Source organism: Myotis lucifugus, unplaced genomic scaffold (assembly GCF_000147115.1).
Source record: "Myotis lucifugus unplaced genomic scaffold, Myoluc2.0 scaffold_126, whole genome shotgun sequence".
Lineage (NCBI taxonomy): Eukaryota > Metazoa > Chordata > Mammalia > Chiroptera > Vespertilionidae > Myotis > Myotis lucifugus.
In genome coordinates, this window is record NW_005871174.1 from 2,887,514 (window position 1) to 2,901,243 (window position 13,730).

The 13,730-nt window shown below is 37.8% G+C and overlaps 1 protein-coding gene across 1 annotated transcript in view; it reads right to left on the reverse strand.

The window, feature by feature from the left end:
- CLCA4 (chloride channel accessory 4) overlaps positions 1–13,730 on the reverse strand; it is a 39,983-nt gene that overhangs the window by 6,406 nt on the left and 19,847 nt on the right. The window contains exons 8-9 of the mRNA XM_006093927.1: positions 11,986–12,163; positions 1,927–2,033 (exon numbers count right to left, since the gene is read on the reverse strand). Of these exons, the coding sequence (XP_006093989.1) occupies positions 1,927–2,033; positions 11,986–12,163 (285 nt within the window). The remainder of the gene's footprint in view (positions 1–1,926; positions 2,034–11,985; positions 12,164–13,730) is intronic.

A 13,730-nucleotide genomic window follows, 5' to 3' on the forward strand; every position in this document is an offset into this window, starting at 1 on the left:
ATATTAAGAAGTGCATGTTAGGATCTTTCTTTGAGAGGAGCCTCAAAGAAAGTTTTTCAAGATTTTGAGGATGGCTTTAGTCAAGTACAGCGAATTTTATCTACTGACCAAGAAAGTGCTTTTTACAGATGTGTCATTCCAGGAAATGATGGGAAATTCAACTTCTATTCTAACCTAGTCCTTAACCAAAAATATCTCCATATCAGTACTGAGATAAGAGAGTGAATTCTACCATTGAAACATCATCGCAATGTCAAAAATCTCAGTCCTCTGTAAAGTGGACCAAGTAATATCAAGTTAATCTGAATGTGAGTGATTTTTTTAGACTCCCTATCAAGAAGGTGTAAGAAAGTTAAAAAGCTTTGACTACATAGCAGTACTAGGGGACAATAACTGAGTAAAGAGTGGAAGGCAACCTTTCCTCTGTATTCCAGCTGCCATTTTAAGTGAGGGAAACAAAACCTTTCTGCCCCTTCCATACAGTTTAAGAAGTTCACGTTTAAAACTCTGACCACTTCCTATATGCAAATGACCTTCTTTTCTGGCCGATTTTTCACATCCCACTCTTATATTTAAACTTCTTTAGGATATGCCATTTTAATGTCCCACCATCCACTAAAAATCACTAAGGTTTAAACAGAACACAAAACAATATCTTCAAGATCAGTTCTCCCTCTTTACTTGTGAACTTTAGATAGTAGTATCATCATTTTCTAAGTCAATCAGGTTGAAACCCTCAGAAATTAGTTTTATTCTCCTTCAATTTATTCTCTATACATTGCCAAGCTAGATCCCAGATGAATTTTTGATCTGTTTGCAAGGTGAAGCTACAAACCAGATCTCAACATCAACCTGCACATACAATCCTAATCCGGCATCCTATAATTTATGTGCTCTTCACTGTTAGAGACCAGAGAAAAATAGTTTTGTTTAGGTGATCATGTCAAGTTTTATTGTAGGCATAGACCCAATGAACTGGAAGATGTAGATTTTGTGGGAATGGATAGGGATAAAAACAGAATTTTGTAAAAAATACTTTCAATGAAATTGAAAGTCTGCATTGACATTTTACATTGGACATGAATGAAAAATCAAAGTTTAGTCAAAGTTTTTGAATCTAAGTAACAGAAAATGAGGGTGTTATTAAAGCACAGGTGAAAAATGAGTTGGGTTCAGAAGAGAGATGAATAAAATAGAAAGCCAGTGAAAAGAGTAATTGAAGACAAAAAGGAAACCCTAATTTTTAGATCTGTAATGATTATTCATTCTCTTTCTTTGGATAAATTTCTAAGATACTTTTCTTCCATTTCTAATCCAGGTTCTTGAGTTCATTCATCTAACCTAAATTTATTTCACAGCAGTGAAGGGTGAGAGAAGTCTTGAAAGTATGATATATTTTTATGTATTCATAGAAAAATGGATGCTGTATTAGTGGGCAAAGTCTATATTTTATGAAAAATTTAACATTTAAAAAATATATTTTTATTGATTTTAGAGGAAGGGAGAGGAAGAGATAGATAGAAACATCAATGATGAGAGAATCATTGATCCGCTGCCTCCTGTAGGCCCCCTACTGGGGACTGAGCCTGCAACCCAGGCATGTGCCCATGACTGGAATTGAACTCGGGACCCTCAGTCCGCACGCTGCTGCTCTTTCCACTGAACCAAACTGACTAGGGAAAAATTTAACATTTTGATGTTATTCCTTAACCAAACTCTATGTAAGAAGAAAAAGAAAAAAAATCTATTTCACTACTTAATTTGGCCATATCTAAAGAATGGCCATGAATTTCTATTAAATACTTACTTTTGATTTTAATTAATAACATACTTTGAGAAAATATAGAACTCAAAATTATAATAACCAAAGTATTTTACTTGGTATGGCTAAATACAAACACAAAAACCTGGAATTGGAACTCAGACCTCAATAGACTTCTGGGAAATATCAGCATTTCCTGATGCAAGGGTCCCGAAAGCATCAATGAGGCCATTGTTCTGGACTTCATCTGAGACAAACAAATGCTTTCCTCCTAAAATGTAAATATATTTATTAGGTTGTTTTCTAGAAAATAGTACTTATCACAATTTAGTGATTCCTAAGGTAACAGTAAACAATATAATAGTTTCAGTATATATTACTAAAATAGACCCAAACCAGATAAGTGTAAAGGTTAACTCTGAAACATTAACTTAAAAATTTCAAAACCAGAAAGTGTAAGCTAACTTTATACCTCACTTATAGAAATTTCAGCTGGTTGAAATGCATCAAATAATCATGAAATAATAATAATAATAAAGATGTTAAAATTCCATACATTGAAGCTCACAGACTTCACAAAGCTCTTTAAGGGAATTATTTATTTTTATTTTTGATATGGTTCTTAACAATGTTGGCCTTCAGGTATTCCAGCCTCAGTGGATCAGAATCAGAAAACTAGGATGGTTCAAGAGATGCCGTATTGAGGTATCCTGACAATAGCTGGCAATGAGGAGATAGAAAAACAGTAAACAATGGAGACAAGTCCAAAAGAATTACTACTTTTGGGGGCTTGAGACAGAAATAAATTTTACAGTGGCCATTAAAGCACTTTGAAACTATGCAAGTTTGTACAACTAGGCATTTAAAAAGCAAGTGTATAAGGTGCTTGAGTGATTAAGACTGACAGCTGGCAGATAGGCAAAGCGGGCATATTGGTCCTGCCTGCTTGCAACCAAGGCTGTGGAGACAGACACAGGGTACCGGTGGATCTCTTGGAACTTCAACACGTTGCTGACTATCCAACAGGAAATTGTGAAGTGGCAGACAGAACAGAAGAGTGGGGTCTTAAACCAGCCCCCATGGGGCATTAAAACTCAGCAAAGCGAATGACACTTCACTTTTTAATCTTTTATTACAATTTCTTTTCTTTATTTTTTGTGTTGTTTTTTTAAAATCTTTTTTGTATTATTTTTATTTATTCTATTTAAATTTTTGATCATTATTTTATTTTTTTGCCCACCCTTTTCTTCCTCACTTCTCCCTTTTTCATCCTGTTTTCTCTGCTCCTGTCCCCACTTTAGTTTTTCTCTCTCCTTTATTTTTATCCTTTGTTAAAAATTGACCTTTATCTGCTTTATTGACATGTTATTATTATTGTAGTCTTTGTTGGCTTACTCATGTATCTAATTTCCTCTCCCCTGCTCCTAGTCCATGCACCCTTCTCTTTTCTCTTTCTTTGCTAGTCAATTTTTTAATGCCTTTTTTTCCTCTCCTCTTTTATCTCTTCTTCTCCTAATTGTTTAATTAGTTTAACTCACTAAACTCAAGCCTGTCTGCTCTCTCCTCTATTCTTTTCCAAAAAATCTTGAAAAAATAGGTACATTTAAAAAAAATTTTTTTAAATCTTTTTATTATTTTATTTATTGATTTTTTTCTTTTCTTTTTATCCACTCATTCTCTTTCTACCTACTCTATACTGAACCATGGTCCTTCCCCTATTCATTCAATTACTTAACCTTACTTTCCGTATATAAACTCTGCCTCTACAGATTCTGCACCCCATTTTCTGGGTGTTTGCTGTTTGCATTTTTTTTGGTTTATTTGTTTGTTTTGTGGTGTTTTCTCCCCATTTATTTTTTCTTTTTCTTCTTTTTCTTTTCTCTATTACATTTTTTTCCTTTCCTCAATAAAATTTTTGTTCTCCTTTCCCTCTCCTAATTCTCTTTTCTCTGTTGGTCACTTTTATTGGGGCTATCAGTGTCATGAGTACATTTATGTTTTGTTTCCTTTGTGTCATGCCTTGTCGAGTTGTATTTTGTGCTATTCAGTCAACCTGGTAGAAAGTGAGCCACATAACTAGACACCCTGGTAGGAAACTCCATCCATGAACAGGACAAAAACTACACCAAGTACGGGGAATCCCTAGGATATCCCAAGTAGGGGCATCCCTAAAATACCCAGTCCAGAAGACCTGAGAGATTGCACCACAGGGTCCCACAAAACATCTTTTATTACAATTACATTTGCCATGGTAATTATGATGTGTCTTGGTGTGGGTCTTTTCGGGTTCATCTTGTTTGGTACTCTCTGTGCTTGTTTTTTATCACAAAACATCTTTTATTACTATATAAGACAAACTCAAAAAAACCTGGGTGACAAACAAGTTTGATCTACTATATAGAAACAGTTACAAAGGAACAGCAAAAATGGGGAGACAAAGAACCCCCATGCAAAAGGAAAGGCAGAATCACCAGAAAAGGAAGTAAACGAAATGAAGGCAAGCAATTTGTCAGAGAAAGAATTCAGAACAATCGTTATAAGGACACAAAAGGATGGGTGACAAATTCAACAACATGTGTAAGAATCAAGAGGAAATGAAGAAGAATCAAGAAGAAATGAAGAAAGACATAAAGAACAATAAAGAACACGATGGAAAATATCAGCAGTAGACTAGAAGAAGCTGAGGACTGCATCAGTGAGTTAGAAGACGAGGTAGGAAACAACACAAGCAGAGCAGTAACTGAAAAAAAAAAAACCCCAAACAAACACAAAACAATAACTTAAAAAGCAGGAGGAGAGTCTGAGGGAGAAAACACGAAACAAAACAATATCTGCATAATAGGGGTGCCAGGAGAGGAAGCTGAGCAAGGAATAGAAAACCTGTTTGAAGAAATAATGACAGAAAACTTTCCTGATTTGGGGAAGAAAAAACTCACACAGTCCAAGAAGCACACAGAGTCCCAAACAAGATGAACCCAAAAAGACCGACACCAAGACACATCATAATTAAATTGGCAAACATCAACAACAAAGTAAGAATCTTAAAGGCTGCCAGAGAGAGACAGAAAGTTACCTACACGGGATCTCCCATTAGATTATCAACTGATTTCTCAACAGAAACATATCAGGCCAGAAGGGAATGGAATGAAATATAAAAAGTGATGCAAAGTAAGGGACTGAATTCATAAAAAAACTCCTGGAAGATATCAAGGGAGAGATCGACAACAATACAATCATAGTAGGGGACTTTAATACACCACTGACATCACTAGATAAATCCTCTAGACCAGTCGTCGGCAAATTGCAACTCAGCAAACCGCGGCTCCCGAGCCACATGTGGCTCTTTGGCCCCTTCAGCGTGGCTCTTCCACAAAATAACGACTTCTGTGCACGGGCCACAAAGTTTCAATCGCACTGTACGTGCATGCCCGCACGTGGTATTTTCTGGAAGAGCCACACTGAAGGGGCCAAAGAGCCGCATGTGACTCGCAAGCCACGGTTTGCCGACCACGGCTCTTGACAAAAAGATAAGCAAAGAAATAGCAATCCTAAATGACTCACTAGATCAATGGACTTAATTGACATCTTCAGAACATTTCACCCAAAGCCGCAGAATATACTTTCTTCTTAAGTGCACATGGGACATTTTCAAAAATAGACCACATATTGGGTCACAAGCAAAGTCTCCCCAAATTCAAGAAGATTGAAGTTATTATAACCATCTTCTCAGACCACAATGGCCTAATATTAGAAATAAACTACAATAAAAACAATCCAAAAAATTCAAACACTTGGAAGCTGAATAGCATGTTATTAAATATTAATTGGGTTACCAATGAGATCAAAGAAGAAATTAAAAACATCCTGGACACTAATGACAATGAAAAACAACAATCCAAAATCTATGTGACACAATGAAAGCAGTCCTGAGAGGGAAGTTTATAGCTCTACAGGCTTACCTCAAAAAACAAGAAAAAATGATAGTAAATCATCTAACTCTACAACTCAAAGAATTAGAAAGAGGGCAACAATAAAAGCCCAGAGTGAGCAGAAGGAAGGAGATAATAAAGATTAGAGCAAAAATAAATGACATAGAGACCAAAAAAAAAAAAATACAAAAGATCAATGAAACCAAGAGCTGATTCTTTGAAAGGATAAACAAGATTGATGAACCTCTAGCCAGGCTCACAAAGAAGCAAAGAGAGAGGACCCAAATAAACAAAATCAGAAATGATAGAGGTGAAATAACAGACCCCACAGAAATACAAATGATTGTTAAAAAATACTATGGACAACTCTACTCCAACAAACTAGACAACCTGGAGGAAATGGACATATTCCTAGAAAAATACAACATTCCAAAACTCAATCAGGAAGAATCTAAAAATCTCAATAGGCCAATAACAATGGAAGATATTGAAGCAGTAATCAAAAAACTTCCAGCAAACAAAAGCCCAGGACCAGACGGCTTCACAGGGGAGTTTTCCCAAACATTCAAGGAAGAACTAAAACCTATCCTCCTCAGACTACTACAAAAAATTCAAGAGGAAGGAACACTTCCAAGCTCATTCTATGAAGCCAGCATCACCCTAACACCAAAACCAGGTAAAGACAACACAATGAAAGAGAATTACAGGCCAATATCCCTCATGAACATAGATGCCGAAATTCTCAACAAAATCTTAGCAAATCAGATCTGGCAGTACATCAGAAAGATCATACACCATGACCAAGTAGGATTTATCCAAGGGATTCAAGGATGGTACAATATCCACAAGTCAATAAATGTGATACATCACATAAACAAATTGAGAGAAAAAACCACATAGTCATATCAATTGACGCAGAAAAGCATTTGACAAAATCCAACACCCATTTTTGATAAAAACTCAACAAGGTGGGAATAGAAGGATCATACCTCAACATAATAAAAGGCATATATGACAAACCCACAGCCAACATCATACTCAATGGGCAAAAACTAAAACCATTTCCCCTAAGAACAGGAACAAGACAGGGATGCCCACTTTCACTGCTCCTGTTCGACATAGTACTGGAAGTATTAGCCATTGCGATTATACAAGAAGAAGAAATAAAAGGCATTCAAATTGGAAAAGGAGAAGTAAAACTGCCCTTATTCACAGATGACATGATATTGTACATAAAAAACCCTAAAGACTCCATCAAAAAACTATTAGACTTAATAAATGAATTTGGCAATGTAGCAGGATACAAAATTAACACCAAGAAACCTATGGCATTTCTATACACCAATAGTGAACTTACAGAAAGAGAGACTAAAAAAGCAATCCCATTTACCATAACACCAAAGAAATTAAGTTACCTAGGAATAAACTTAACTAAAGAGGTAACAGACCTCTACTCAGAAAACTACAGGATGTTGAAAAAAGAGATAGAAGAAGACATAAACAGATGGAAGAACATACCATGTTCATGGATTGGTAGAGTCAGCATCATTAAAATGTCCATACTACCCAAAGCAATCTATAAATTCAACCCACTCCCCATTCAAATACCAACGGCATATTTCACAGACCTAGAACAAACTCTCCAAAAATTCATTTGGAATAAATAAAGACCCCAAGAGGAGAAACCAAGATGGCAGCTTAGGTAAACACCAGAAATTGCTGCCTCACACAACCACTTCAAAAATACAACTAAAAGGACAAAACGGACATCATCCAGAACCACAGGAAGGCTGGCTGAGTGGAAATTCTACAACTAGAAGGAAAGAGAAAAGCACACTGAGACTCAGATGAGGTGCGGAAGTAAAGTGCAGAGGTACGGAGGCGTACGCAGAAAGGGCTGGCAACTGAGGATGTGGTTGTCTTTTTGAATTGGGAGGGAGGCATAAGCTCCCAACTGCTCTGAACTGCAGTTCCAGGTGAGTCTCTGGGGACCCAGACTCATATGGGGAGAAACTGGACTGTTTGGCATCGGGCAGAACTCGAGGGCGGCTTTCTCTCAGAGGTGCTTGCAGCAATTATGGCGGGACAGTGAGACCCGGGGCCTCTTAGGGCAGGGCTGAGGAGCAGCCATAGCTGTTTGCTCCACCCTGATAGTTCCCTGAGACCCTGCCCCACCCAAGCTGTGCGCAGAGGCTTTTGCATATGAATGGTATGGCCCTTTGCAATCTAAAATTATATAACAAACTGCAGCTGGGTCAGAGAGACCCAGAACATCCAAAAGAAGGCCCAAGGCCCCACAACAGCTTGCATTGCTTCACAGCTGGGCCTCATCTGGGCACCTCCAAACCCCAAACAAAGAAGAGGAATCTGCAGATCTCTCCATAGCTCCTACTGTTTAGCCTCAGGAAGAGGCTAAATTAGCACCTCCTTAGAGATCCAAGAGCCAGTTTACCCAGTGGTCAGAGTAGGACCATCCAGATTACAACTCCTCAGATCCATAAGGGACACACTCAGGGGGCAGACTTAGTGAGCACCAAAGCCCCACTGAAGCAAGTCTTGCCCCAGAAGGGTGTCTCCAGCACAGAAGTTCTCTCACTGTAGACAGAGCTGATTCTCACAGCCAATTGGCCTTGAGGTCAATTCCTCCCAGTGATACCAACAACAATCAAGGCTTAACTACAACAAGACTGTGCACACAGCCCACAAAGGGGTGCACCAAGAGAGTCCACCTCAGGTAATTGGGGAGGCTGAGCCACTGGACCCTATAGGACACCTATCACACAAAGCCACTCTATCAACACAGGGAAGCAGCCAAAATGCAGAGACAAAGAAACAGTCACTAGTGACAGAAATAGAGGAAAGCAAACTACTGCATATAGAGTTCAAAACCACGGTTATAAGATTTTTCAAGAATTTTCTAGAAACCGCCAATAAATTTAGTGAGACCTTCAATAAATCTAGTGAGACCCTCGAGGATATGAAAAAGGACCAACTAGAAATTAAGCATACACTGACTAAAATAAGGAATATTATACAGAGTTCCAACAGCAGACTAGAGGATCCCAAGAATCAAATCAAAGATTTGAAATATGAAGAAGCAAAAAACACCCAGCCGGAAAAACAAAAAGAAAAAAGAATCCAAAAATATGAAGATAGTGTAAGGAGCTTCTGGGACAACTTCAAGTGTACCAACATCTGAATTATGGGGGTGCCAGAAGAAGAGAGAGAGCAAGATATTGAAAACCTATTTGAAGAAATAATGACAGAAAACTTCCCCTACCTGGTGAAAGAAATAGACTTACAAGTCCAGGATGTGCAAAGAACCCCAAACAAAAGGAATCCAAAGAGGACCACACCAAGACACATCATAATTAAAATGCCAAGAGCAAAAGACAAAGAGAGAATCTTAAAAGCAGCAAGAGAAAGACAGTCAGTTACCTACAAGGGAGTACCCATATGATTGTCAGCTGATTTCTCAACAGAAACTATGCAGGCCAGAAGGGAGTGGCAAGAAATATTCAAAGTGATGAATAGCAAGAACCAACAACCAAGATTACTTTACCTGGTAAAGCTATCATTCAGAATTGAAGGTCAGATAAAGAGCTTCACAAATAAGAAAAAGCTAAAGGAGTTCATCACCACCAAACCAATATTATATGAAATGTTGAAAGTTATCCTTTAAGAAGAGGAGGAAGAAGAAAAAGGTAAAGATACAAATTATGAACAGCAAATACACATCTATCAACAAGTGAATCTAAAATCAAGTGAATAAATAATTTGATGAACAGAATAAACTGGTGAATATAATAGAATCGGGGCATAGAAAGGGAGTGGACTGACTATTCTCAGAAGGAAAGGGGTGTGGGGGGTATGGGAAGAGACTGGACCAAAATTGTACACCTATGGAGGAGGACAGTGAGGTGAGAGTAAGGGCAGAGGGTGGGGTGGGAATTGGGTGGAGGGCAGTTATGGGGGTAAAAAAGAGGAGCAACTGTAATAATCTGAAAAATAACGATTTAATTTAAAAAAAAGACCCCGAATAGCTGCAGCGATCCCGAGAATGAAGAACAAAGTAGGTGGGATCTCAATACCAGATATCAAGCTGTATTACAAAGCCACTGTTCTCAAAACTGCCTGGTACTGGCACAAGAGCAGACATATAGATCAATGGAATAGAATAGAGAACCCAGAAATCGACCCAAACCAATATGCTCAATTAATATTTGACAAAGGAGGCAAAAACATACAATGGAGTCAAGACAGTCTCTTCAATAAATGGTACTGGAAAAATTGGACAGATACATGCAAAAAAATTAAGCTAGACCACCAACTTACACCATACACAAAAATAAGCTCAAAATGGATAAAGGACTTAAATGTAAGACGGGAAACCATAAAAATACTAGAGGAATCCAAAGGCAACAAAATCTCAGACATATGCCGAAGCAATTTCTTCACCGATACAGCTCCTAGGGCATTGGAAACTAAAGAGAAAAATAAACAAATGGGACTACATCAAAATAAAAAGATTCTGCACAGCAAAAGAAACCATAAACAAAACAAGAAAGCCCACTGCATGGGAGAACATATTTGACAATGTTATCTCTGATAAGGGTTTAATCTCCAACATTTATAGGGAACTCATACAACTTAACAAAAGGAAGATAAACAATCCAATCAAAAAATGGGCAAAGGACCTAAATAGACACTTTTGGAAAGAGGACATACAGAAGGCCAAGTGATATATGAAAACATGCTCAAAGTCACTAATCATCTGAGAGATGCAAATCAAAACGACAATGAGGTACCACCTCACACCTGTCAGAATGGCTGTCATCAACAAATCAACAAACAAGTGCTGGCGAGGATGCAGAGAGAAAGGAACCCTTGTGCACTGCTGGTGGAAATGCAGACTGGTGCAGCCACTATGGAGAACAGTATGGCATTTCCTCAAAAAACTAAAAATGGATCTCCCATTTGACCCAGTGATCCCACTTCTAAGAATATATCCCAAGAAATCAGAAACACCAATCAGAAAGGATATATGCACCCATATGTTCATAGCAACACAATTTACAATAGCTAAGATTTGTAAACAGCCTAAGTGCCCATCAGTAGATGAGTGGATTAATAACTGTGGTATATCTATACAATGAAATTCTATGCTGCTGTAAAAAAGAAGGCACTCTTACCTTTCGCAGCAGCATGGATGAACTTGGAGAGCATTATGTTAAGTGAAATAAGGCAGTCGGAGAAAGATAAGTATCACATGATCTCACTCATTTGTGGAATATAATGAACAACATAAACTGATGAACAAAAATTGATCCAGAGTCATAGAAGCATCAAACAGACCCTCAAACATCAGAGGGAAGTCAGGGGAGGGGAAGCGGGGTGGGGGGGAGGGGAGACAAGAGCAACCAAAGGACTTTTATGCATGCATATAAGCATAACTCATGGACACGGACAGTAGAGGGGTGAGGGCATGTGCTGGAGTGTGGGAACAGCCGGGGAGAGGTCAATGGGGGAAAAAGGAGACATATGAAATACTTTAAACAATAAAGAATTTTTTTAAAAGCAAGTATGTATTTGGTAATAATAGAAGCCAACTCAATATATAATAATTGATATTCATAAAGTTGTAAATTATGTATTCTCTACTATATTTAAGAAGGCACATGTTGTCTATTTTAATCATTTGTCTCTGTATCTAAGATCACAGCTACCAGTGTAAATGTTTATCTAAAAACTTATTAACATCTATTCATTCTGAGCCTCTGTGAATCCCATTCCTCCCCTACACATATAGCCAAAGTAATCTCTCATCTCATGGATTTCTTACTATCCCTCCATGTGCCTTTCATTGTCATCCCAACATGACTTCTTTACTCATGACCTGATCATCTTTTTTAACCCCTTTTTCCTCTAGAGAAATTCAACATCTTGTTCAAGTCCCAGCTTAGAAGTCACTTTGTCTCTCATGCCTTCTTTCTCAGATTTTATACAACCCTGGGAGAATTAATGGCTTCTTCAGCTCACATGGTGCTTGACTTCTAGAGATTCCCCCCATTATGGAGGAATGTTATCTGAATATGTACCTGATTAGTAGTTTTATTTGTCTCGCTAGCCAGCAGGACTCTGAGCATCTTGAAAACAGAGATCAGGTCTGGTTTAACTCTGGTCCCTAGTTCCTGGCACAGTGCCTTCGGAACTCACAAGAAGTTGAGTTGTCAGTCTCTACACTTACACATTGCTATTAAAGGACTAGAATATTTTACCTATGTCATATTTTACCTGTTACATCGCTCATCTCTATGACTGCGTGATCAGCAGATGGTCCCAAAGCAATGAAGTGAATAATGGCCCCGCTTTCTTTTACTTCATAAAGGCAACTTTTTGCAGAGTTATCCTCCCCATCAGTCAGCAGCACTACTTCAGATCCATCTAGTTGGGAGTATATTTCTCTTATTGTCTGTAAACATAATCAGAGAATAATTAACACAGGTTCCTAAATCAATTAGACTTACAAGAGATTAGGAAAAGGTGTACAGAGAAAATAAACAAAAATACCCAGAAAAGAATAGAAAGCTTCTGTTTTAAAATTGTAGGATCTGCAGTCAGCAACCCCCAAGGTAACTTCAACATGACTCTATTTTCTGTCTGTCTGCTTTAGGGAATGTTTGCTCAAATGAAGTTATGAGGGAGCAGGGCTTTGGATCATCTTACTTGGGTTAAGTATCAATGATATCTCAGCCTGGGAAGTCAGGTCAACCAGATACCAAAAATATAATTGCAGAGTGTGGCATTAGATATTTCTCTTCTTTCTTTGACCAGACTTCCCTCTGACAAGGCTTTAGTGTATAAAATCTGTTGCATAGACAGCTAAATGAATTAAGATATCACTTCAACATTAAAAAAACACATTATGATTGCAAATTAGGAAACCCTCAGTATACTTATAGAAAAAGAGTATAGGAAGTTCTAAGCAGGTCAAGATTAGGGATCTTGTTATATAACTTTTATTTTACTTCTAAATCTAACAAGCACAAAACTAAGTATATTGATGGTGCTCCGAGATTACATGAATTATGTTTCTTGAGATGGAATTCTATTGGTAGCTTGAACCCTTTTCCTATAGAGCAGTGGTTCTCAACCTGTGGGTCCCGACCCCTTTGGCGGTCAAACGACCCTTTCACAGGGGTGGCCTAAGACCATCCTGCATATCAGATATTTACATTACGATTCATAACAGTAGCAACATTACAGTTATGAAGTAGCAATGAAAATAATTTTATGGTTGGGTCACAACATGAGGAACTGTATTTAAAGGGCCAGAAGGTTGAGAACCACTGCTATAGAGCCAATCAGTTTACACTCAGATTTCTGAGTCTAGGCTCCTGTAGAAAAGGATAAAGAGAATTTGTCACAGGATAGCAAATACATTTCATCTTCTCTGACAGGTTTAATTGGCAGTGGCTTCTTGGTGCACCATTTTGAGAAACAGTGCAGGCCAAGAGGTAAATATGACTTATTTATCAGTGGCTTTCATGGATTTAGAATGGAGATTTGCAGAAAAGGGTTTGGAATGTAGAAATCCCTAATAAACTTGGGGTTGGGGAACAATATGAACATCCTCGTTTAAATTTTTGCATGTTTTGAGGCAAATAATGACACACACACACATATATATGGCATTTTTGGGGAAATATGCTCTGACATGCACTAAAACCAAACTGGAAAGTAGGAAATGTTTTTATACATTTATAATATTTATATAAATCACTTCCCCCCTACACAGTTCATTGAAAAACGAATATCCAAAGATGAAGTAGATTTCTCTTTTGTTCACCTCTCCCTTTCTTGTGTTAGTTATTCACTGAGCATTTAATATATGTTAGTCACTGTCCTGGCTGCTGGAGATTCAACAGGAACTACATGGTTCCTGCATTCCTGGAAAGAATGGAATTAATTGAAAAAAATATGTATTGAGGTATAGGTGAGTGACTAAGGAGATAGAGATGATTGATGAAGACATAATT